The 23665-nt window shown below is 32.8% G+C and overlaps 1 protein-coding gene across 1 annotated transcript in view; it reads left to right on the plus strand.

Annotated features, from left to right (window-relative positions):
* AGPS (alkylglycerone phosphate synthase) overlaps nt 1–23665 on the plus strand; it is a 139648-nt gene that overhangs the window by 63435 nt on the left and 52548 nt on the right. The window contains exons 9-11 of the mRNA XM_036857223.1: nt 1667–1792; nt 4336–4444; nt 16518–16645. Of these exons, the coding sequence (XP_036713118.1) occupies nt 1667–1792; nt 4336–4444; nt 16518–16645 (363 nt within the window). The remainder of the gene's footprint in view (nt 1–1666; nt 1793–4335; nt 4445–16517; nt 16646–23665) is intronic.

The following is a 23665-nucleotide window of genomic DNA, read 5'->3' on the forward strand; positions in this document are numbered from 1 at the left end:
TTTATGTGCAGGTTTTTATGTGGACATAAGTTTTCAACTCCTTTGAGTAAATACAAGGAGTATGATTACTGAATTGTATGGTAAGAGTATGTTTAGTTTTGTAAGAAATTGCCAGATAGTCTTCCAAATTACCATTTTGCATTCCCACCAGCACTGAGAGTTTCTGTTGCTGCACATCCTCTCTAGCATTTGGTGTTGTCAGTGTTCTGGATTTGGGCCATTCATATAGATGTGTAGTAGTATCTCATTGTTATTTTAATTTGTGTTTCCCTGATGACATATGATGTGGAACATCTTTTCATATGATCATTTGCTATCTTCAGTGAGGTATCTGTTAAGGTCTTTGGTCCATTTTTTAATTGGTTTTTTTCTTATTGTTGAGTTTTAAAAGTTTTAAGAGTTCTTTGTGTGTGTGTGTGCGTGCGCGCATGTGTGTGTATTACTTTCAGAAAAATTGAAAGGTATTAGTCTTTTGAGAGTAAATAATATGAATATAGATTGTTTGGGAATTAAGGAAGGAATATCATGGTCTGATAATCTTCATTTTAGCTTTCAGTCTTGTATTTAAGCTACTTATTTGTGAGTGGTTATTAACCTCTTAAAATTAAATAAATGTATTGAATGTTTAGTGAAAAAATTCTATTATGTAATAATTGATGTCTTTTAAAATCTTGTTTTCCTAGCAGCAAAATTAGACATGATAAATAATTTGCATTGCTTGTGTGCAAAAGCTAACAAATTGTATTCAACCTATAGGTTCTCAAGTTCTGGATTACAGCTTTCATACCGTACTTAAATACACAGATATAAACATAGCTGACATACTCTATATCTCTGCATGGCTTACTTGAAAAACAGAAACAGTTGCTTAAATGGATGACTATCAAAATGGTCAACACAGATTGATGGGCTTGAGTGCAGTAGACAGTGGGTATGCAGATGGTAGTGTCTGTACCATTTGACATGAGATGGCTGAGTCTTTAAAATTATTTTAGTGGAATGGCTTTGGTGTTGTTGCAGTAAAGGGCATCCATCCAACCTCAGGTGCTGTGCAGATGGCAAAGCCATGCTAATATAGAAAAATGAGAAACAAGTGACTATTTAATGTACAGGAATGCATGATCTGCGTCACAAATACATGATGGTATTACATGCAGGAAACCTAGCCAGATGGCTGTACATTAAAACACATGACTCCTTGAGAGAATTAAGTACAGGCAATTTGCTCAGATTTTCTGCAGGCCTGCTGCAGATTATATTAGGGTAGGGAGCATAAGAGATTAAGTGCTTTATTTATTGAAAGTGTTTAGATGAAGTTGGCAATTATTTAAGCATAATCTGATCTCCATAAGTAGTTAAATTGTCTCTGTGGAAAAAAAAAAAGAAGGGAGGGTAGTTGGCTTTAACATAAAAGAATGTAAGGAGTAAGATTGGCTGGTGAACCTGTGGAAAATACAACTGTCTTTTGGCCCATATTTTTCCACTAGGCAAAAGCTTGAAAATATTTTTAGACAAGTATGATAAACGTATTTCTTTTTCTATATAGGTTTTAATGAGTCCAAATAGCAATGACATGGAAATTTTAATGTGGAAAGAGTTAATGTGTTGAGTGCTGTGTTAAACAGGGCCACTTTCACTGGTAAAATATTACATTTTTGTTTTTCAGCTTAAAGAAAGTGGTTATTGTACAGGTCATGAACCAGATTCCCTGGAATTCAGCACTGTGGGAGGATGGGTATCTACTCGGGCATCAGGCATGAAGAAGAATATCTATGGCAATATTGAGGACTTGGTAAATTTTTTCCTATTTATTATACAATAATTAATTAGTCTATAGAGATTATTATAAAGTTGTTAAGCCTTTAAAAATTGAGTTGGAGAGTCCCCCACAAAAGTATACCCTTTTTAATTATAGTAACGTTGATTATGTGTAACACAAATGGTTAAAAGACACAACTGTGGTCATTATTTAAGAGTGCTTCTTTTCGAGTAACTGATATTTAAGTTTTGTAGATGTCTCATAGTATCTGACTTATAAATGTATCTAAATATTATTTTGCAAGCCTTGGAGTCTTGGTCTTCAACTCTACCAAGATTTTAGTCTTTATTTAGGTGATCTTGTCATTACTACTGTTTTGCCTTAGGAGATTTTATATTTATTTTTCTGAAAAAAATTTTCTGTATAGAATTAAAGAGCCCAATTAAAAATGTTCTAGTTAATGTAATGTTTTATGTGCACATCATTTTGTTTTAGCTGATCTGGTGTCATTGCTCTTAAGAGTTAGTGCAATAGTGTAACTATAGGCATCCTGGCTAGGAATTAGGTATCATTTGTTCCATTTGTAGCTTTTCCAGTGATTAATTGTGTGACCTTGTGCAAATTGGTTTACCTTTCTAAACTTCAATTTCCTACTGTATAAAATAGAATAGTGTTATTTGTTACATAGAATTATTATAAGGAATAAAGGACATAAAATGAAAACTCTTAGAGGAATCACTGGTATGTAATAGGTACTTCATACATGTTAGTTCCCTTTATCATCAATATTTTGATAACAATTTAAAAGAATAGTTTATGAGACTATTAAAGTGGTGTTCCTAACATTATTCCTAGAGCTATTTAGGTTTGTTTTTCAGATCTAGCGTTTCAACATTTTCATCAATGTCTTCGTTGATAAAAATATCAAATTGTTGATGAAATATATTGGTTTTTTATAGTTAACACCCAACAGTTTAAGACTTTAAGTGTCTATATTATGAACACTTTTTAAATGTTTGCATTATCTTTTTTTTTAATTGAAGATATTTTAGAAATCACATTTTTCTTTTTGCAATTAAGATAACATAAATTCAGTTTCAGAAAAGAGAATTTGATCCTTTTGCTATTGGATTATTAAAATATTTATCAGAGTTAAGCATATTTGATAGACTACCATATTTAGTACTGCTAAAGCATGTAATTTATTTTAATCCTTTTTGGGGTTACTTAAGGGCCACAAATTGTAAGTATACATTTTAATGTACTTATTTGCATGTGTATATCTAGTTTTTAATCTAAAAAAGCATCATACTGTGTTTAATCTGCTCTTTAAACTGTTACCAATATATTAACATGTCAATGAGCATAGGTTTGCACCATTATTTTTTAAAAGTGCATATAATTCTCTTTTATTGATAATTTGTGATTTAGTAATTCCCTATTAAAGAATATTTAAATTATTTTTATTTCAAAATTATAGAAGTAAATAAAGGGAAAAATATCCTCTGTAGTAATTTTTTAGCATACCTCTTTGATCATTTTCTTTGGGTAAGTTCCTAGAGCTTGGATTGTTGGGTCAAGCATGTTTTTAGGTCCTTGGACCCTTACAGCCAAATTGCTCTATAAAAATTTTGTGCCAGTTGACATTCTTACTAGCACTATGAGAATCTTTATTTTACTGGACCTTTTATTTATATTATGTTCCTAAAATTTTATATTTCTTTATTTGTTAGTGAATGTAAACTTTTAAAATGTCCTCATTAGCAATTTTTATCTTTTTATTTTGCGAATTCTTTATTTATGTCCTCTGCTCATTTCCTTCAACAATAGACTATTTTTATTTATCTGTCAAAAAATTATTCTGAAAATGTGTTGGGTTTTTACCTAACCATTTCTGAGTCAGATCTGAGGAATTTTTTTGATTGACCCTCTCCCTACAACGTACTTAATTTCTTACATGTGTGAGACATACCTCACACATATCTTTCTTCATCTTTTTAACTCAATCACCACATCTCCCTCTTCATCCCAATTTTGATGTGATCAAAATAAATACTTCATTCTTTTCACTCTTTTCTACTGAGTGGGCAAAGTAGATAAGTTGAAGGTGGGGATAAGGCAAGAATAATTTTTTTCTTAGAATTCTAAGCATCTAGAATAGTGCCTAACATGAATAATAGTGCTTCATAAATATTGTTAAATAAATGAAAGAATGAACCTATTAAAATGTGATCATTGCATATTTTTTCCATCCTTTAGTTCTTTACCACATGGACAACCCTAGACTAGCTTTGGTTTAAAGAAATGTGTTTTTCAGTTTTTAAAATGATGAATATACCTAGGCCAATAACAATCTTAGAATAATTTTTCCCTCTTTTATTTAAAGTTACATACAATTTATTTTTAGTCTAAGAACTACTAAAAGATATTAGAATTCTGAAGGGAATCACCATTTATCACTTAAACCAATATTTTAAAAATAGTGTTTTATATAAATATATATGGGTGTGTATATCTACACACACAACATTCACTGACAGATATCTAGAATTTACATCATGCATTGTATTAAACAGGTGGTTCATATAAAAATGGTAACACCTAGAGGTATAATAGAAAAAAGCTGTCAAGGACCTCGAATGTCAACAGGCCCTGATATCCATCACTTCATCATGGGATCTGAAGGTAAATATAACTGCAAATTTATTATGAAAAAATACAGGTTAGTGATTCAGTTTTGTGAAAATCTATGATATTGTGATACCAGATTTTTGAAAGAAAGACGTGTTTTATATATTTAAATAATTTTTTTTTAAGTTTTATGACTTTAGTACTTCATAAAGTTTTTATTATAAGAACATCTTATTAAACTTTCTCTTGAATTTTGCTTTTTTATGTTTTCAGAGCCAGCTTAGTCCTTTTGGTGTTATTTTATTTTTCTTTTAGAGTTTTTAATCAATTTCAGGAAGAGTAGCTGTTAGGGTTTAAAATGGTTTGCTTTTACATTTATTGGTGTGGTATTTTCTAATCTCTGAATTATCAGGAGGAAAGGACTAATAACGTATTATCTTATTGCCTTGTGTTTCTATAATTATATCTTTTGTTATTTGCTACTTGGCTTTTGAAGAAGTGGAATTTAAAATTCTATTGATTCACATATCTTTTAAAACTTATGTTGGTCTTTTATTTTTTCACTACTTGAGTCATCTCCTTTGCTTGGTTACTTAATGCTGGGTAGATTAGAATGTAGTTCTTCATCTTATGCAAAACATTTGATTTCTGTACCTATGAGGGGGAAAAAACCACTAACCTTCCTTCTAGTTTGCAAACTAACTGTTATGTAGGCACTGTGAATTTTATGGATAAGGTGAAGGTGGGCATATTTTTCAATTCTTAGCATGGTAGAGAGGGATAGTTATCCTTTAAATTCAGAGAAATGAAAGTGTTTCCAAGTTACCAGAGGAACTCATTACTAAGTCAGAAGGTGGTGCAAGCTGTGAAAAGATTTTCAAAACATCTAGCTATATTCATGGATAAAAGTGCACTTATGATAAACTAGGATGTTAGGGCATAAATTCTAACTTTTGATGGTAACATCAAGGAAAAAATAAATTATGTGTCTTAGTGATGTACTAGAGGTCAACTCTTAAATTGATGACCAGTGGTATAGCTTAGATATTTTTCATGATAATTAGTGACAAACCTCTGTCAAGGTGTTTCACCAATTTACTCTCTTATTCCTTTTCTGATCAGTGTACTCTTCTGTGGACAAACAGAACTATACTTTTAATGAGAAAAATAAAATGTTAAATTCCTTTAAAATAATATAGTTCTCTAAAAAATATTATTTTGGAACTTCTTGTATTAATGCATCATCCAAGAGTTAACTGAAAGAATACAACTTTTTCCAGTCAAATGTCAAATTGAATAACAAATAGGTATTAAAACTGATAATTATTGATTTTACTATTGGTATATACATAGTTGGAGTCGACTCTGTAAATTATCTTTTCAAGTAGCTACATCAGACATTTTTTTCTCCCATCAATTAGTGTTTAAAAAATTCTGGTTGCTAGGTACTGTGCTGGCCCACTCAAGGACACAGGTAATTATTGACCATTAAGATTGAATAAGATAAAGTCTATGATAGAAGTAAATGAAGGAGAAATACAGACAAAGGTCATGTTGATGGGTGCTTAGGAAGACTTCCGCAGAGGGGTTGTGCCTAAAGTGGTCCTTCAAGGATGATAATGAGAAAATAATTCTAGGCAGAGTTGAGGGAATAAGGTGGGGAGGGAGTTGCCCTACAGAGAGAACTAACTGCATATGAACAGACTTAGAAGTGAGAAAGAGCTGTGACTGCCTCGTGAAGGTGCCAGTTTTTCAGTGTGACTGAAACTTAAGATTTAATTGTAGAGTGGAATTGACAGCAGGTCAGGGTGTGGAGTAGTAAGGGTTACAGGATGGCTGGAGAGATAATTTGGTCTTTTATCCCTTTTATAATAGTTTGAACTTTATCCAAAAGACTGGAGTACCTCCTTCAATAGTAAATTATTGTACGAATTTAAGGAAGGCAAACTCATTATTACAATAAAGTAAGCAAAGAAATACAGGTTATTAGAAACATATGTACAAGGGTAAGTTACTATATTTAAATGAGATTTTATTATAAATATCCATGCAAAATGCCATACTGATTTAAGAGCATGAACCTTGAAATCTTTCAGATCTGGATTTCAATCCTGGTTTTACCACTTATATTTCTGTGACTGTGTAAATCAGGTAGTTCTCTATGCCCAATGTCCTCAGCTGTAAAATGGGGATAATAAAAGTATCTATATTCAAAAGCTTTTTGAGAGGGTCAAACGAAATTATGCTAAACAGTTTATAAGCACGTAGTAAGTACTCAACAAATGTTAAACTGTTGTGGCTGTGTATTATTTTGGCATCAGTGATCTTTATAAGTATATTTATGGTCCCTAATCCCCATTTCTGTATGTATGTGGATATAGAGTAATCTTAATATAGGCCAGGAGACAGCATGACTGAGAGAGTAAATTTATGTGAAATCATATTCTTTTATAATATGTATTTTCTCTTCTGTTTTGAACTATCTAAATAATAACCTCCTGCCTTAAATATGAATCATAAACTTTTCCTTGAGCTTTAGAACATACTTTCTTTTGTTATAGTTAAATCATTTGATGACAACCTTGAAAGCATCACCATTATTAAAAAACCTATTTTCCCCCATCCTGCTAAGTTCCACATGTGATTAACCAAGTTAAGTTTAATGTTTTTATCTTGTTTTGTGTTATGAATTTTTCATAATGGTTATTTTGACAAGCAGGTTCCTCCCATTTTAGATGTTATATAGTATCATGATCAATTAATGAAAACCGTAATAAATAAAGCATTTGAAATGTTTTATAACTTATTTGCTCTTTTATTTGAAAAATAGCTAAAAGTACATTTTTTTTTTAACTCGTTACCCACCCTTGTTTTAGCCTTTGCTCTAAAATGAAATAGATGAAAAGCTTACTATCAGTCCTTCTGTGTAGTTTTACTTCATCTTTTGGTTAAATAAAGCTCATCCTTTAGTAGATTCCTCAGGAAAGGCACATTCGTATATTCCATGAGTTCTGGAATGTTCTAAACTATTTTTCTATGACCTTGATACCTGCAGGACAGCTTGAGTGGCTGGCTTTAATATTCATGGGTCACACTTTTTTTCCTTGTTTTTTGAAAATACTATTCCACTGTTGCTTTGGTTTTGTATGTTGTTTTAAAGAAATCTAATGCCAATTCTCTTGACTTTTTGCCTGGAGGCAGTGAGGATTTTTTTTTCTTTATCATTAAAGTTTACTTTTACAACTCAGAGTTGATTGTTGTGGGTCATTTTGCTCTGGTACCCAGTGGACCCTTTCTCTGTGTATATGCTGGTCTTCTTTTATTTCTGTAAAGCTTTTCTTTGGATTGTAGTGTTAAATATTAGGGTTTTGGATTCCCTTCTCCCTGCTGTTTTGATTTTTCTTCTTCAGGGACACCAATTATACATTTGTCTGACTTTCTTTGCTTATTTTCCATTTCAACCATGATTTCTCTTTTTTTCTCAACTTCTTTATTTTATTTTCATTCTCTTGGTTATTTTCTTGCTTTTCTTCAATGCCCTGTATTAAATTTTCATTTGAATCTATTCTCTCTTCTCCTTTGGATACTTGTAACCCAGCCTTCATTTTTTTTATGTTCTGTTGTTCTATTTCTTCCCTGAGTTTGGTCATCTTTTATTTAATTTTATCTTGTTTTTTGTCCATTTATGTTTTTAGTGTTTCTATTTCTAATTCAGCTATTTTTTCATATCCCCAAATGCTTGTTTGACAGTATTTAATTGAGTTTGAAATGTTGTTTTTACAGTTTACTTCAGGATCATGGTTGGTTTTGTGGGGGATACTTTTCATCAGCAGAAAAGCTATTATTTCCATTTTCTGATGTTTTGCAGTAGTTTTATATGGATTTGGTCTGCTTTTTTCTGTTCCTGTTTATTACTTGGAAAGGGTTCCTAGTTTGAGAGTGTTCTTTTCTGTCACTTCTACCCTCTTTTGTGCTATTTGCTTTATAGATGGTGGTGTTTTTGGTGGGAGAAGCCATGGCATGTCCTGTTTCTCTTTCATTTCTATCAGATCTTTAATTTTCCTCCTAATTTTATTCTTCCCCTCCACTGCCTTGTCTCCAAGGAGTACCACACTCCTCTAATTTGATGCTTCTTTGAAGATACTTCCCTTACTTCTCCAAGGGTGTCATTTCTGGTTCCTTCCATTTTCAAACCCCTCCTCATAGCCAGGGTTATGGATTACCAAGTCTTACACAGTATTTGGAGTTTATTGTTGCACTTTTGCTTTCTGGGGTTGATTTTGTCTTTGCTTACTTTTAGTCCTCTGCTACCCTCTACTCTTTCCTAGGGAGTCTTTTAAACCCCGCCTTACTCACTTTCTGCCCTTATAAACTTGTAGCAGCTGGAAGGCTGTAGAAGGTCTGTTGGAGTTTTTTCTTTTTATCTGTACTTATGGGTAATTAGAAAGTCATAGTGTTTTCTTATCTCCTTTTAATACTAAAGTGTATGTCCTGTGTGGTTTTATTTGTTTTCCTTGTTGATTTTCATGTTTGGGGGGAGGGGGGTAGAGGGAGAGGGAGGATTCAGAATCAAATGATTACCTTTCTTCTCAGTCCTGAGGTCACCTGAACATATATTTTCAAATTATGAAAGATTTTATGTATGTCAAGGAAATACTTGCATTTTGTATTAGCTAGTAGTTGAAGCTTTCAGTTTTCTTAAGAACACTATATTTGAAATTATAAAACAGAAAATTCTAAAATTTACAGCAACATATTTTTAATGAAACGGAAAGAAAAGTGAATGACATATAAGCCTCTATGATGTCACATTGCCATGGAGTTGTTTACAAACAATTATATAAACTGGATATAAAATATTGGTATAATGTGCATATAATCAAGTGATAAGTAGTCTAAGTAGTTTTATATCACTCCACTGACAAAGTTCCCAGAGCAAAAGAATCAATAAATATAATAAAGCCCAACGGAAGTGAGCCTTTCAATGAAGTGAATTTAGATGTAAACATTTATGATTGGATGAATTTGAATATAAGTCTGGATGGAAGAACTGCCTTGTGCCAGACTGCATTTGGGACTTGGATGGAGTTTCCTTTTACAGTGCAGACACCCCCAACCCCTAACCCCTGCTGCAGAACTCATAGCTGGATAGTTGCACAGACTTGCCTTGGTCATTTCATTAACCTTGCAACAATGCAAAGTCTCATTTTACTAATTTTTATTTTTTAACCTTACTTATAGTGTTATGGTGGGTTTTACCACTTTAGAATGCCTGCTATATGTATGAGGCAATATGGGTGTACAGAAATTTAAGGCATGGTCACTTCTTACTAGTACCTTAGAATTTGGGTGTAGAATTAGAATTTTAAGGAAAGTTTGCCAATGTTTTATACACATATATTTTAAAATAAACTTTTTGAGTAAGTAATTACATGTACAAAGTTAAAATAGGTATATAAATGTACAAAATTCAAAAGGTACAAAAGATATATAGGGAAAAATCTGCCTTCTATCCCTGTCTTTTAGGCATCTCCCTTGCCCAGAGTAAACACTTTTGCTGGTTTATAAGCATATATGTATGTGTTTTTAAAAACACAAATGGGAGTTTACTACTCTTTGATTTATACTTAATTTTATAACACTCACTTCAAATCATCACATTTAGAACCACTTCATTCTTTTTTGGCAGCTACCTGATATTCCATTGGTATGTACTCTGTTCTATTTAAGCAGACCCTCATTGACTGGCTTTTAAATGGTTCTAATTTTTTCTTTGGATTATATTTAGGTTATATTATATGCGGTAATTTATAGAAATATTTTCAAATGGCTTTATTTCTGAGATGTAAAGAAATATTTCAGAAAAAGTCAGGAACTTGGAGTTTAATTTTATTTATTTTTTATTTTATTTTGTTTAAAGATTCATTTTTTTTTTTAATTTTTTCAAAATTTACTTATTTATTTTTGGCTGCATTGGTTCTTCCTTGCTGCGCGTGGGCTTTCTCTAGTTGCGATGAGTGGGGGCTACTCTTCGTTGTGGTGGGCGGGCTTCTCCTTGTGGTGGCTTCTCTTGTTGTGGAGCATGGGCTCTAGGCACACAGGCTTCAGTAGTTGTGGCACACGGGCTCAGTAGTTGTGGCTTGTGGGCTCTAGAGCACAGGCTCAGTATTTGGGGCGCACGGGCTTAGTTGCTCCGCGGCATGTGGGATCTTCCTGGACCAGGGCTCGAATCCTTGTCCCCTGCCTTGGCAGGCAGATTCTTAACCACTGCGCCACCAGGGAAGTCCCTGGAGTTTAATTTTAAATCGAGAAATTTTCCTGTCTAAAATCAAGGCTTATACTAACCTTCTTTTCTTTTCACAGTTTTCCCACTTGAGTTTATTTATTTATTTACTTTTTTATTGGAGAAAAATTGCTTTACAGTGTTGTGTTAGTTTCTGCTCTACAATGAAGTGAATCAGCTATATGTATACATGTATCCCCTCCCTCTTGGACCTCCCTCCCACCCCCACCCCCCAACTTTCTTTTCCTTAATGAATTTCAACCTGGTGACTTGAGTTTAAACAAGTATTTATTAAAGTTTTCTGTAATCTGCGGAGAGATTAGAATAAATAGAAAAGATGATTCATGCCTTTAGGAGCTTATGCCTGACAAATTTCAGTTTGTTTGTAGAAACAACTTTCAGCATGAGGTGTTAACTCTAAGACTACGAGGAGCTTCGAAAAATGTTGAAAAGAGAAGAAAAAAATTACAAATAAGCTTAGGGATGGTGTCAGTATAGTGGCAGAAGAATTAGCAACTTTAAAAATTAAAGTGATACTACTTGTCTTGGTAAGAAAGAATAGGTGCAATAGATAATTCTGTGTTGGTGGATGAGAAGGCAGCATAGTCTGTCAGCCTTATGCCTCTTTCTGGCAAAGGTTTAGAGTTCTTTTAGACTCTTTCTGTAGCCTAAGATACCTGTTTCTAACAATACCCCTATTTCTAAAATGTATGGCTCATAGCTCCTTGTTTAAGAAGATAACTCTGAAGTTTCCTTTGTTTTATTGAGATATAATTTACATATCCTAAAATTCACCTGTTTAAAATGTATCCCTTAGAAAGGATAGTTCCTAGGGTTATTGTTTGAGATTTTTTGTGAGCTTAAGAGGGGTCCTCCCCACTGTTCCCCCCTACCCTAGTTTTATTGAGCAATAATTGACATACATCCCTGTATAAGTTTAAGGTGTACAGCATGATGGTTTGATTTACATATATTGTGAAATGATTACCACAATGTGTTTAGTTAACATCCATCATCTCATATAGATACAATAAAAAAAAAAATGAAAAAAAATTTCTTCTTGTGATGAGAACTCTGAGGATCTACTCTCTTAACAACTTTCTTGTATATCATACAGCAGTGTTAACAGTAGTCATCATGTTGTACATCACATCCCTGATACTTATTTATCTTATCACTGAAAGTTTGTACCTTTTGACCACCTTCCTCCCCCTACCCTCTGCCTTTGGTAACCACAAATCTGATGTCTTTTTCTGTGAGTTTGGTGTATTTTTATTGCTTGTTTATTTTTATTAGATTCCACATAAAAGTGAAATCATGTAATACTTGTCTTCCTCTATCTGACTTATTTAACTTACATAATGCCTTCAAGGTCTATCCATCTTGTCACAAATGGTGGGTGACATTTTTTCCTCATTTTTTTTTATGCCTGAATAATACTCCATTGTATATATATACCACAACTTCTTTATCCATTCATTCATCGATGAACACTTAAGTTGTTTCTGTAGTTGGCTATTGTAAATAATGCTGCTATGAACATGGAGGGTGCAAATATCTTTTTGAGTTAGTGTTTTTGTTTCTTTCAGATGTATTCCCAGAAGTGGAATTGCTGGATCATATGGTAGTTCCATGTTTAATTTTTAGGAACCTTCATACTGTTTTCCATAGTGGCTGCACCGATTTATAATCCTACCAACAGTGCACAAGGGTTCCCTTTTCTCCATATCCATGCCAGCGTTTGTTATTTCTTATCTTTTTGATAAGGGCCATTCTGGAAGGTGTGAGGTGATATCTCTTTGTGGTTTCAATTTGCCTTCCCCGAATGACTAGTGATGTTGAACATCTTTCCATGTACCTGTTGGCCATTTGTATATCTTCTTTGGAAAAATGTCTATTCAGGTCCTTTGCCTGTTTTTTTAATTGAATTATTTGTTTTTTGCTATTGAGTTGTATGAGTTCTTTATATATTTTAGATATTAACTTCTTATCAGATAAATAGTTTGCATATATTTTTTCCAATTCTGTAGGTTGTCTTTTCACTTTGTTTATGGTTTCTTTTGCTGTGCAGAAAGAATCTTTTTAGTTTGATGTAGTCCCACTTATTTGTTTTTTATTTTGTTGCTTGTGCTTTAGGTGTGATTTCCAAAAAATCATTACCAATACATATGTCAGAGAACTTTTCCCCTATGTTTTCTTCGGGGAGCTTCATGGTTTCAGATATTACATACAAGCCTTTAAACATTTGAGTTAATTTTTTTGAGTGGTGTAAGATAGGGGTCAGGTTTCATTCTTTTGCATGTCAATGTCCAGTTTTCCCAGCACCATTTATTAAAGAGACTGTGTTTTCTCCTTTGAGTACTATCAGCTCCTTTGTCAAATATTATATGACTGTATATGCTTGGGTTTATTTCTGGGCTCTTGATTCTGTTCCATTGATCTGTTTGTTTTTATTCCAGTACCATACTCTTTTAACTACTATAGCTTTAGAGTATAGCTTGAAATCAGTAAGTGTGATGCCTCCTGCTTTGTTTTTCTTTCTCAGGATTTCTTTGGCTATTTGGAGTCTTTTGTGGTTCCATATAAGTTTTAGGAGTGTTTTTTTTTTTTTTCCTGTAAAATATGCCATTGGAATCTTGATGGGAATTGCATTGAGTCTATAGATGTCTTTTGGTAGTACTGACATTTTAACAATACTAAGTTTTTCAACCCATGAATGAACACAGGATACCTTTCCATTTACTTGTGCCTTCAATTTTTTTTTTTTTTTTTCATCAGTGTCTTAGTTTTCAGAGTAGAGATCTTTTACCTCCCTGGCTAAACTTATTCCTAAGTATTTTATTGCTTTTGATGTTCTTGTAAATGGGATCAGTTTCTTTATCTCTCTTTCAGAAAATTCACTGTTAATGTGTAGAAACGCTTCTGATTTTTGTATGTTAATTTTGTGTCCTGCAACTATACTGAATTTGCTGATTAGTTTGAATAGTTTTTTGGTTGACTCTAGGGTTTTCTCTATAGTTGTTCCTCAGTATCTGCAGGGGATTGCTTCCAGAAACCCCTACAGATACCAGAATTTGCAGATGTTTATCTCTTATATAAAATGGCATAGTATAGCCAACCGTATATAAAATCATGTCGTCTACAAATAGAGACAGTTTTACTTCTTCCTTTCCAGTTTTTATGCCTTTTATTTTTTTCTCTTGCCTGATCGCTGTACCTAGGACTTCCAGTATCCCCAGGTTTCTACCACGCAAACAGCTGGCCTGCAATTTTGCCTATATCTCCAGTAAATTTACCTGTGTCTTCCCAATTACCTTTTACCACATCCTCCACTGTTTTCAAGAGTATTCTTGAAACTTCTTGAACTTCTTGAACTTCTTCATGCTCTGTTGCAAATAATCTTCGAAAAAAAAGATTGGGAGCTGTTTGATGGCTTATTTCTTCCTCTGGCAAAATCTCTGAGCTAAGGCTGTGGAGGTGGGTGTGGGGGCAGTGGCATGTTTTTCTCTGAGGACACCCTTACTTTAGAAACTAAGTGCTGGGGAGAAGGAGGAAGGAAAGTAGATCTTGGTTTGCTTCTCCTGGCAAGATACCAGCCCTTTACAAGCCAGGGCAAAGGGTTGGGACCATAGACTTAGTGCATCACTCAAAGTAGAGCCTCTGTCTCACCAATTTAGGCTGGGTGCAAGAAGTGAGCCCCTCCTCAGCTCTTAGCTGCACTTGCCTAGAACTTAGTCTCAGGAAAGGTAGCTGAGGTAGAGTGTTACATAGAATAGGGTCAAAGGTTTTTCTGAAATTAAGAAAGTCTTCATGTATCTATCCAAGAGAAAGGAAAACATATATACAAACTTGTACACCTATATTTGTAGTAGCATTATTCATAGTAGCCAAAATATGGAAACCTGTGGAACTTTCAGCCTCACCCCCTGACCTCTAGGGAGGGGAGGGGAGAGGAAAGGAGAGGAGAGGAGCAGCTGGAAGTGGAATTAGTCGCCCATGATCAGTGGTTTAGTCATCATGGCTGTGTAATGAAGCCTACATAAAAATCCCTAAATTATGAGTTTCAGAGGACTACTGGGTTGGTAAACACATGGAGGTGCTGGGAGGGTGGTGTATCTGGAGAGGGCATGGGAACTCTGAACCATTTCCCCCGTACTTTGTTCTGTGCATCTCTTCTGTTTGATTGTTCCTGAGTTGTTTCCTTTTATAACAAACTGGTAATCGAGTTTAAAAAAAAAAAAAAAGTAGAAACCCAAATGTCCATACCATACAATAGAATAATATTCAGCAATTAAAAGGAATGAAGTACTTAGTACATGCTACAACATGGATGAACCTTGAAAACATTTAAGTGAAAGTAGTCAGTCACAAAAGGCCACATATTGTAAGATTCTATTTATACGAAATGCTCAATAGGCAAATTCCTAGAGACAAAGTATACTGGTGTTTGTCTAGGGCTGAGGTGTGTGTGGGGAAAATGGGTATGGGATTTATTTTTGGGGGGTGATGAAAATGTTGTAAACTTAGATTGTAGTGATAGTTGCATATATCTGTAAATAGTTTAAAACCATTGAATTTTACATTTTAAATGGGTGAATTTTATGGTCTGCAAATTGTATCTCAATAAAGATGCTAAAATAAAAGAGAAAGTCTAGTCACTCTTACTATCTTTTAAAATGTACAAGACATGTCTATCTTTTTATTCAAATATTAGTCAGGCCAACTTTGCAGAGCTTTTGTGATTTTACAAATCATAATAGGGTTGTATTTGCTATCTAAGTAGGAAATCATTTGTATATGTGACAAACATTGTGATATAATGTAGTTTACTCTTTGTGGACTCGTAGTTTTTAATCTTCTACAGTATTATGTATTAACATTTTATTTTAGGTATATTATAAATTTATTAGAAGCATTGATTTTTGTGATACTTTTAACTTATTTCTAGTGTTGTAATTAAGTTCTATAATTTCGGATTTCCCTTTTGTTCTTTTTTTCATGATTCTCAGAAAATTTACTTAATAGTATTAATAATAATTCATATCATTTGTACATTAGAAAGCACTGATTTTGAAAGCTTGGCTTTTTGAATACAATTATTTTTAACCATGTCTCTTCAAATATTTTAGCATAGCTATTTAGATCATGTAGTTATATTTAACTTGCATTTTTCCTCTGTGATTTGTCCTCCACTGCTCCTCCATGTAATAAAGAAAAGGATATTTGTTTCATTGATGGTCCTCTTCTGCTAGCTATTTGTAACTATTTTGTCTCTGAAATATCTGTTTTCTTTTTTCTTCTAAGGGCATCTTAATATTGCCTTTGTCTTTTCTTCATGTGAATTCTTAGGAAAAAAGACAAAGTGTAATAGTCTCTCTAATTTCTTCTGTCAACTTAAATTCTCAGAGAAAATTAGATTCTTTTTGCCCCAATAAATTGTTGTCATAGTAAAAATAGGTTCAACTATCAAAATATACTTTTGTTTGAATGCATATGAGATATAAAAACCTGTTGTTTTTCAGATTTAAATTTTAATAAGTTGTAATACTTTAAAAACTATTTAAAATTAACCTCTTTGGAGAAAGGTTACCTTAAAAATGTTTTAAAATATTTATACATAACTAAGAAAAATGTATTCCAAAAACTTTTTTTAGAAATTATAAAATTTGCTTAGATGTTTTTCTAGAAGGACTTGAGTAGCCATTATTCCCCACATAGAATAGATTAAATAGATTTAAATATGATTAATAGAATAAATTAGTAGAATAAAAAGATAAAGTAGATTTAAATATGATTTAGAAAATTGGCATGTGATATATTGGATTATTCCCCCTTCTTTTTCAGGAACTCTTGGTGTGATAACAGAAGCTACAATAAAAATCAGACCAATCCCTGAATACCAAAAGTATGGCTCAGTAGCTTTCCCTAATTTTGAACGAGGAGTAGCCTGTTTAAGAGAAATTGCAAAACAGGTAAAAACAAAAACAAAAACCCACCCATATATATTTTTAAAATTCTGCTGCATAATTGATTTTGATATGTCACATATAGTCTTCATATTTAGTTGTGTTATATTTGTGATTTTTACCCAGTTCTATATGAAAAGGTAATGTTGTAAAATCATCCCTTTAAGTTCAGTTGCTATTTCTTTGAGTAATTATACACCTATTTCTTGGTTTAAAGAATGCTGTACAATTTTAAGACAAGGTAAGGTATGTACCTGAGTTGATGGCTTCAAATGTCTCTGCCTTTTATTGAATGTTTTCTTAAGTTATTTTTGGGTAAGATATTTTGTGATTAATTGCAGTAATATTGCATTTTTCTTAAGATATTTATTGAAATTAAAATAATTGGCTGAATATCAGTGGCCCCAAAATACAGAAATTAAATATAAGTAATCAAACTTTATCAATTCTTAGAATGTGCTGCTACTAGGCCTTACTTGTTTTTTAATATTTCCTAAGCTATATGTTAAATTAAGTAATATAATATGGTATAACATAATACAAGATATTTAGATATAAGCTAAGAAGAATTCCTACTTTCCCCTTCTTTAAAAAAAGGGATATATTGTCAAGGGTTTTAAAAAGACTAAATAATGCCAAGTAATTTTATTTCTGCGTTAGTTATGTGTATCAGTGTGGGAATTCTTGGGTTTCTTTAGACATTTGGTTCATTGTTCGAATTATAATGGTTTGTGAAAAAATTCTTATTTCAACATTTCCCAGCAGGGAGGAAGTCAAGGGAATATACTCCAGTCTCTCTCTTCTTGCTTTCTCCAAACTCAGAGTTCTTTAATACTTCCCATCAGCTATACCCAATTTGAATCTTGAGTGCAAGGGAGCTTTCTGATGTGACCCATATAGATCAGCTTCTGGGTATTCAGAATAGGGTGGAGGGAGGATCTGATAAGGAAAAAGAGTGGTATCTAGCAAGTACTCCGTGTTCATTGTGGACTTTGTAAGGTACTGATGAGTCTTATCTTCATACCATTCCAAGAGAACCAAACCACTATTAATGTTTTAAAAAAATATAAAATGAGTAAAAAAAAATGTTATATTTACCCACATATTTACCACTTCCAGTGCCCTTTATTCCATACACTCAGTTTTGCCTTCTGAGACACTCATTCTTTCTTACAGTTTCTCACTTTTAAAAAGTCCAACTATATGATCACCTAATCTAACAGTTGAGGAGGGTAACTTTTATAATTTCCAAGTAGCTTCAGTTACTTATCATTAGATTGATTCTTCCCCCATCAAGGTTTAGCCATAGGCTCCTTAATCTTGGTTGTCTTACTCCTAGGTAAAGGGAGAGTTTTAAAAGACGTATAGTCCTGGAATGAACATTCTTGAACTTGTGGCAGGTTACTTTGGTGGTGTTAACGCAGAAGTGAATGTTGTTGAAATCCTTAAGAGCTCCTAATTCACTTGAACTTTGAGGATATTATGTTACGGTTAAGGAGCTAGTATTATGCTATGTTTGCTAATATAACGAGATGGCAGTAATATTTAAAAGTAGAATTATTGAGTAAAGGAGTGGAGATAAGTTTTAGATGTAAATATTTGAGCACCGAGCGGTAAAGTTCACGTGTGTTCTGATAACTTGTTGCTAAACCCTTCCATCACTTAAAGGCCAAGGAAGTAACTTCGAATTTAAGATACCTCAGGTATTAAAAAACAAAAGAAGTACTTGAAGAGCCTTATGGTTTTGCCTGTGAATTCATTCCTAGAAGAATGGGAAACTAGGTTTTTTTGTTCTTTTTAAGAAAATAACTGTAAATTCATCAATTAAAAATCAAAATAAAACCAAATATTTTCCATAAATAGATTATATTTTCTGATTAATTTCAAATCTTCCTTAATGATATTTTTTTTATTCTAGTGTTTTCACTTTGTATTGTAGTTCATTCTTTGTGTTAAGTATTTTATTTTTATTTACTTTTCATCTTTGTCAAGCTTGACTATATCCCCTCCAAGAAAAGCTTTATTATTAAAGATACAGTTTATATTGTCCCTCTTGTTCAAGTTTTGAATGACATGTTTTTAGTTGACCATGACTGCCTCCATTTTTTTATGGCAAAATAAACTTGAATGCCAAATTAGATTTTTTTTTAAAATTTATTTATTTATTTACTTTTGGCTGTGTTGGGTCTTCATTTCTGTGCAAGGGCTTTCTCTAGTTGCAGCAAGTGGGGGCCACTCTTCATTGCGGTGCGCAGGCCTCTCACTATCGCGGCCTCTCTTGTTGTGGAGCACAGGCTCCAGGCGCGCAGGCTCAGTAGTTGTGGCTCACGGGCCCAGTTGCTCCGCGGCATGTGGGATCTTCCCAAACCAGGGCTTGAACCCGTGTCCCCTGCATTGGCAGGCAGATTCTCAACCACTGCGCCACCAGGGAAGCCCCCAAATTAGATTTTTAAAATAATTATAGAATTTATAAAACTAGTCTGATTTGTATGTATTTTTAACAAAAGATCTCAATGAGTACACACTCAGTCTATGTTGGCCAAATCTGCCCCTTCACAATACCTCCACTCTGTTGAACACAGATTTAGTAGACTTGTTAAAAAGTGTTGTTATATGATCTTTGGAACAGAAGTAGACATATTTTATTCTTTTCTGAGTGCTCCATCTGCTTTTCCGCATTAAAAATACTCACATGTAAATCTCTTAGGTTTCATTAATGAGAAATGGTGTACAAATATGTCAAAATCCTAAATTTATAATTTCACTAAAATTGGAAATATTGAATTTAAACATAAATAGTTGGTGCAATTTGATGCAGTTTTTGTTACAATTTAATATGCTCCTGATAGAAAGTAACAGATAAGAGCTAATTGTATAATGAAAGGCAGGTGGTAACATTTTTCTTCATCTTTGCATAAGTCAATAAAAGTTTGTTTTTTTAAAATTATTTGGATATTTACAATATGACCATAATCTAAATTCACTACACAAAACTATATTGAATATATATATCTTGGGATAAATAAAGGTGATGATTGATAGAAAGTGCCACCCTGTGGTTAAAAACCAGGTCAAAAAGAAAGCTCCTTTCTAATCTATAGCTTTAATAATTTGGTTCTCTGTAATTAGTAATAGATAATTTTTAGAGACATAAATACCATGTAACTGGAAAGCTTGCCTTACTTGAAACTGATTGAAAAGTCTAGATAGATAATATTTCATTCTCAAATTTTGCTCTTACGAATGCAACAGTTGCTAAGAATAGTTACTGGGATTTGGAAATATTCCACTGTTTGGGGAACCTGCATTTTTTACTCTTGTTATACTTCACATATAGAGGGGCATTCCCTTTCCTGGAAATGGGTAAATGTATTATGTTTAGGGACATTTATATATTAGTTTATAGAGTATACAAATCTCATGTGTCAAGAATGGTACTGTATATGCTGCCCTGCTTTATAACAGTATTCTCAAGCAGAAAAATTGAGAAAATTATCAGGTTTTGGCACCAGTCATTGTTCAATTTGTGATTTGGAATTTCATTTGATAGCAAGAAAATTAAGATCCATTAAAATAGATGGTACATGGTTTACGATTATGCCAAATTCTTGATTGAGTAATGAGTTGGCTGCTTGTAATTCCTCACTGTCATTTCATAGCACTTCCATTTTTGCACTATTTTCAGACTCAAGTTGCTTTTGGATGAGTATCTTTTGGAAAGGAGCGGACATGATTGTTCACAGATAGCTAAGTGGGCTCTGTGTATATTTTTATCACTATTCTTACTGAAGGAAATAAATAAAGCAACTTATACTGGCAGCAGAAGGATTCTACTAAGGTCACTCATCTGATCTTTGTCCATGTGAGGAATTGTCCTCTTTCAGTACTTCACTGCCTTGTGAGGAGCTAGAAAGGAAGATTTAGTGGAAGATTAATGTGATTCTATCTCATAAGTGGCAGTCCAGTAGAATCTCCAGCTTTACTCAGTAGATGGGTAAGTGGCTTTTAAGATTTTCTCAGAGACTAGATTTCCTACTGTAGCCTCTCAAGAGGGGGGAAAATAGTGTTTTTTAATCAGAATATCAGTGTCAGATATAATATTTTATTTTTCTCTTTTATTGTTTGTTTTAAAATGGCAAGTATGTTTTTACAAGGGTTGAAGGGAACATGGAGTGTTGAAACAAGTTCAAAAGCAATTTTTAAAGTTTGGGATCTTCCCCCACCATTTGCCAATAAAAACTTAGGAGTTATGCCTTGTGGTATTGAGAGAGGACCAATTTGTTCCATTATGAGGAAACATTGACTGTCTGTATGTGTACTACAGACTGTCTGTATGTCTGTAGTACAAATTCCTCTGAAAACTGTATTTCTCAGTATCAGAACTAGGTTTTTAGAATTACAGATTAAAAGGCAGCTTTTTCTTTTGACAAGGGATGGCCCTTTCTACCTACCATCACTTTTATTTTAAACAATTTTAAACTGATAGGGTATTTTTTTCTTGTGAGTTTAGACCGTAATTTCGGAAGATATACATAGTTCATGTCTGACAATTCAGATTGTTATATCTCAATTCTGAATTGTTCTGTTTTCAACTTGATTTATCCTGTAGGGGTTCAAATAAATTGAAAGGAGTTAGGTATAGCACTTATATTGTAAAACATTTAAAGCTTATTTATATTAAGTGATAATTCTTGGAGATAATTTGTTATATATAGAAAATGGAATTGTTATTTTACATCATTTTTTGATGTCATGTTTTTCACACTCTGAAGCAGAGAGAATAACCTAGCCAAATGTTTGGTTAATTGGAATCTTTACTGTGTGATCCAGCAAAATGTATCAAGCTTGAGGACAGTTATGAGACATGCTCTAGTCATTACACCTTTACTAAACTGAAAATGTACAATTTTGACCAGGAAACTGTTTGGCATTAACTTTTGCCCCTTCCCTTAACATAAGCGGAGGGAAATATCTACCCTGTATTATGTATTTGTTTCATTCTTTAAAACCACGAGATAATTCTCTTGCTAAAAAAGTTCTTGTTTACAACATAGATTCCTGGCTGTAAGCCAGTATATCCTTTCTAATAGGATTAACCAGTTTACCAGTAGCCTTAAATATTGCATGATTTCATCTGTGGTGTCAATTCTGATTTATTATTAGAGGAAAAACTAATTCTGTCTACATTTTAAGCTTTTATACCTAGAAATTTGTATTTAACAGAATTCTCTTCTTTTACATATCCTTTTTTGAACTTTTAAAATTAATTTATTAATTAAATTAATATCAATTATTTTATTGTGCTTTTTATGTGGGAGAGTATGCTTTTAACTTTATATCCAACAAAGTGCAGTTGATATTATGTAAATTAAATAGACATGGTTTCTGTCTTCTAACAGTCACCAAAGATACTGCATATCATGATAAAATTTTCTGTGCTTAAATTTTTGTATAGCCGTGTACAAGGGGTTTGGTATTGAAGCATTAGCTTCTGATACAGTATGTTAGTAGACTATCTCCAGAATAGTTTTAAGGCTCAGGAACTAGGGCCATTCCAGAGTCTATACTGAAAGTTTGATTTACTCCTTGAAGAAACAAACCTTTTCAATTCAAAGGTTATTCATTTTTTAACCAAGATACCAGAGATATAAGACTGCCACTCAGTGCTTATATTTTATAGTTTATCCTTATGAAGCTAGAAGAAATCATGCAGACGTATGAAACATGTTAATATTGAATTTCTTTCGCCAGTAGCTAGTAAACTTAGATACCTCCCCGAACAAAGTGTCTCATCTGAAGTGCGAGTTCTGGTTTTCCCTGTGACAAGAAAGCAATATGACTTAGTTCTATAAAAACAAATTTTGCAGAAATCTTTTGATGTGTTTCGTATAGGGACTATTTTTTTTTGGAGAAAATGGTTAGATTGGGAAAGAGGTTGCTTTTTAAGTTAGTGCCGAGAATTCTACTAAGTAAATAAGACTAATTAGATTGGTGGTTTTTTATTTTTCAGGTTATGTATTCAAGTAAATTCCTGGTTGTAGCGTCATTAAAGGGAAGAAATTGGCAGCAATTTGACTTAGTCAATCTTATACCCATGCTTTGAGGTCACTGGTTTATTTATTTCTTCTTTGCTCAGATAAAACAAAGATACTGATATTTATTTATTAGTCCATAATGAGTTTCTCATATGATATTTTTAGACTATTTACTAAAGTATAAAGTACAAGCAGGTGACCTGAGCGATTTTAGTCAGAGTGCATTTATCATAATAAAAACAAAATCAGTTATTTCATTAACTCCACTTCAAGTAAGCAATTTTTGTTTGAGTGTTCCTTAAATACCCTGAATGTATCATTAACCCATTAAAATTTCTAGGTAAAAATATCCCCTCTCAGGTTAGTTCTGATCACCTACCACCAGGGGTCACTTTAACTCAAGGACCCTTTTCCCCCTTCCTCATCTATGGAATACTCTAGCAGAGCATAATTGTATAGCATGGGATTGAATTCAGTGCTCAAATTCTCAGAATTTGTGATGTCTTTAACTTTTAAAGGAGTTATTTTGAATTTTTTTAACTTACCAAGGTAGTTTTATAGCATTAAAATATAACCTAATCTTAACTGTAAGTATAGTAACCTAGTTTGAATGTTGTTTTTTAAGAATAGTAATATTATTTTGGTTTTTTGATTATAAGGACTCCTATTTAATTAAGTGTCATGACTTCTGATTTAAAATTCTAAGAAACTTTTCCTCCTTTGTATTTTTAGAATGATGCATAGTGATTTACAGATTATTTGCTGTAGAATCTAAAGCAATCTTGATGCTGTGCTTTGCTTATGAGAATTTACTTGTGACAATAACTGAAAAACTCCATTCACTGACTTTTTAAAAAATGTGGCACTATTAAAACATGAGACTTACTAAAGCTGTTGGTTTTATTTTGATAATTTTTAAAAGTCAGTGTTGAAAATGAATTTAATATTTATAATCTAGATACAAAAAGGTTTCTATAGCTTTTAACTCTTT

The sequence above is a fragment of the Balaenoptera musculus genome, chromosome 7, assembly GCF_009873245.2.
Source record: "Balaenoptera musculus isolate JJ_BM4_2016_0621 chromosome 7, mBalMus1.pri.v3, whole genome shotgun sequence".
NCBI classification, from domain to species: Eukaryota; Metazoa; Chordata; class Mammalia; order Artiodactyla; family Balaenopteridae; genus Balaenoptera; species Balaenoptera musculus.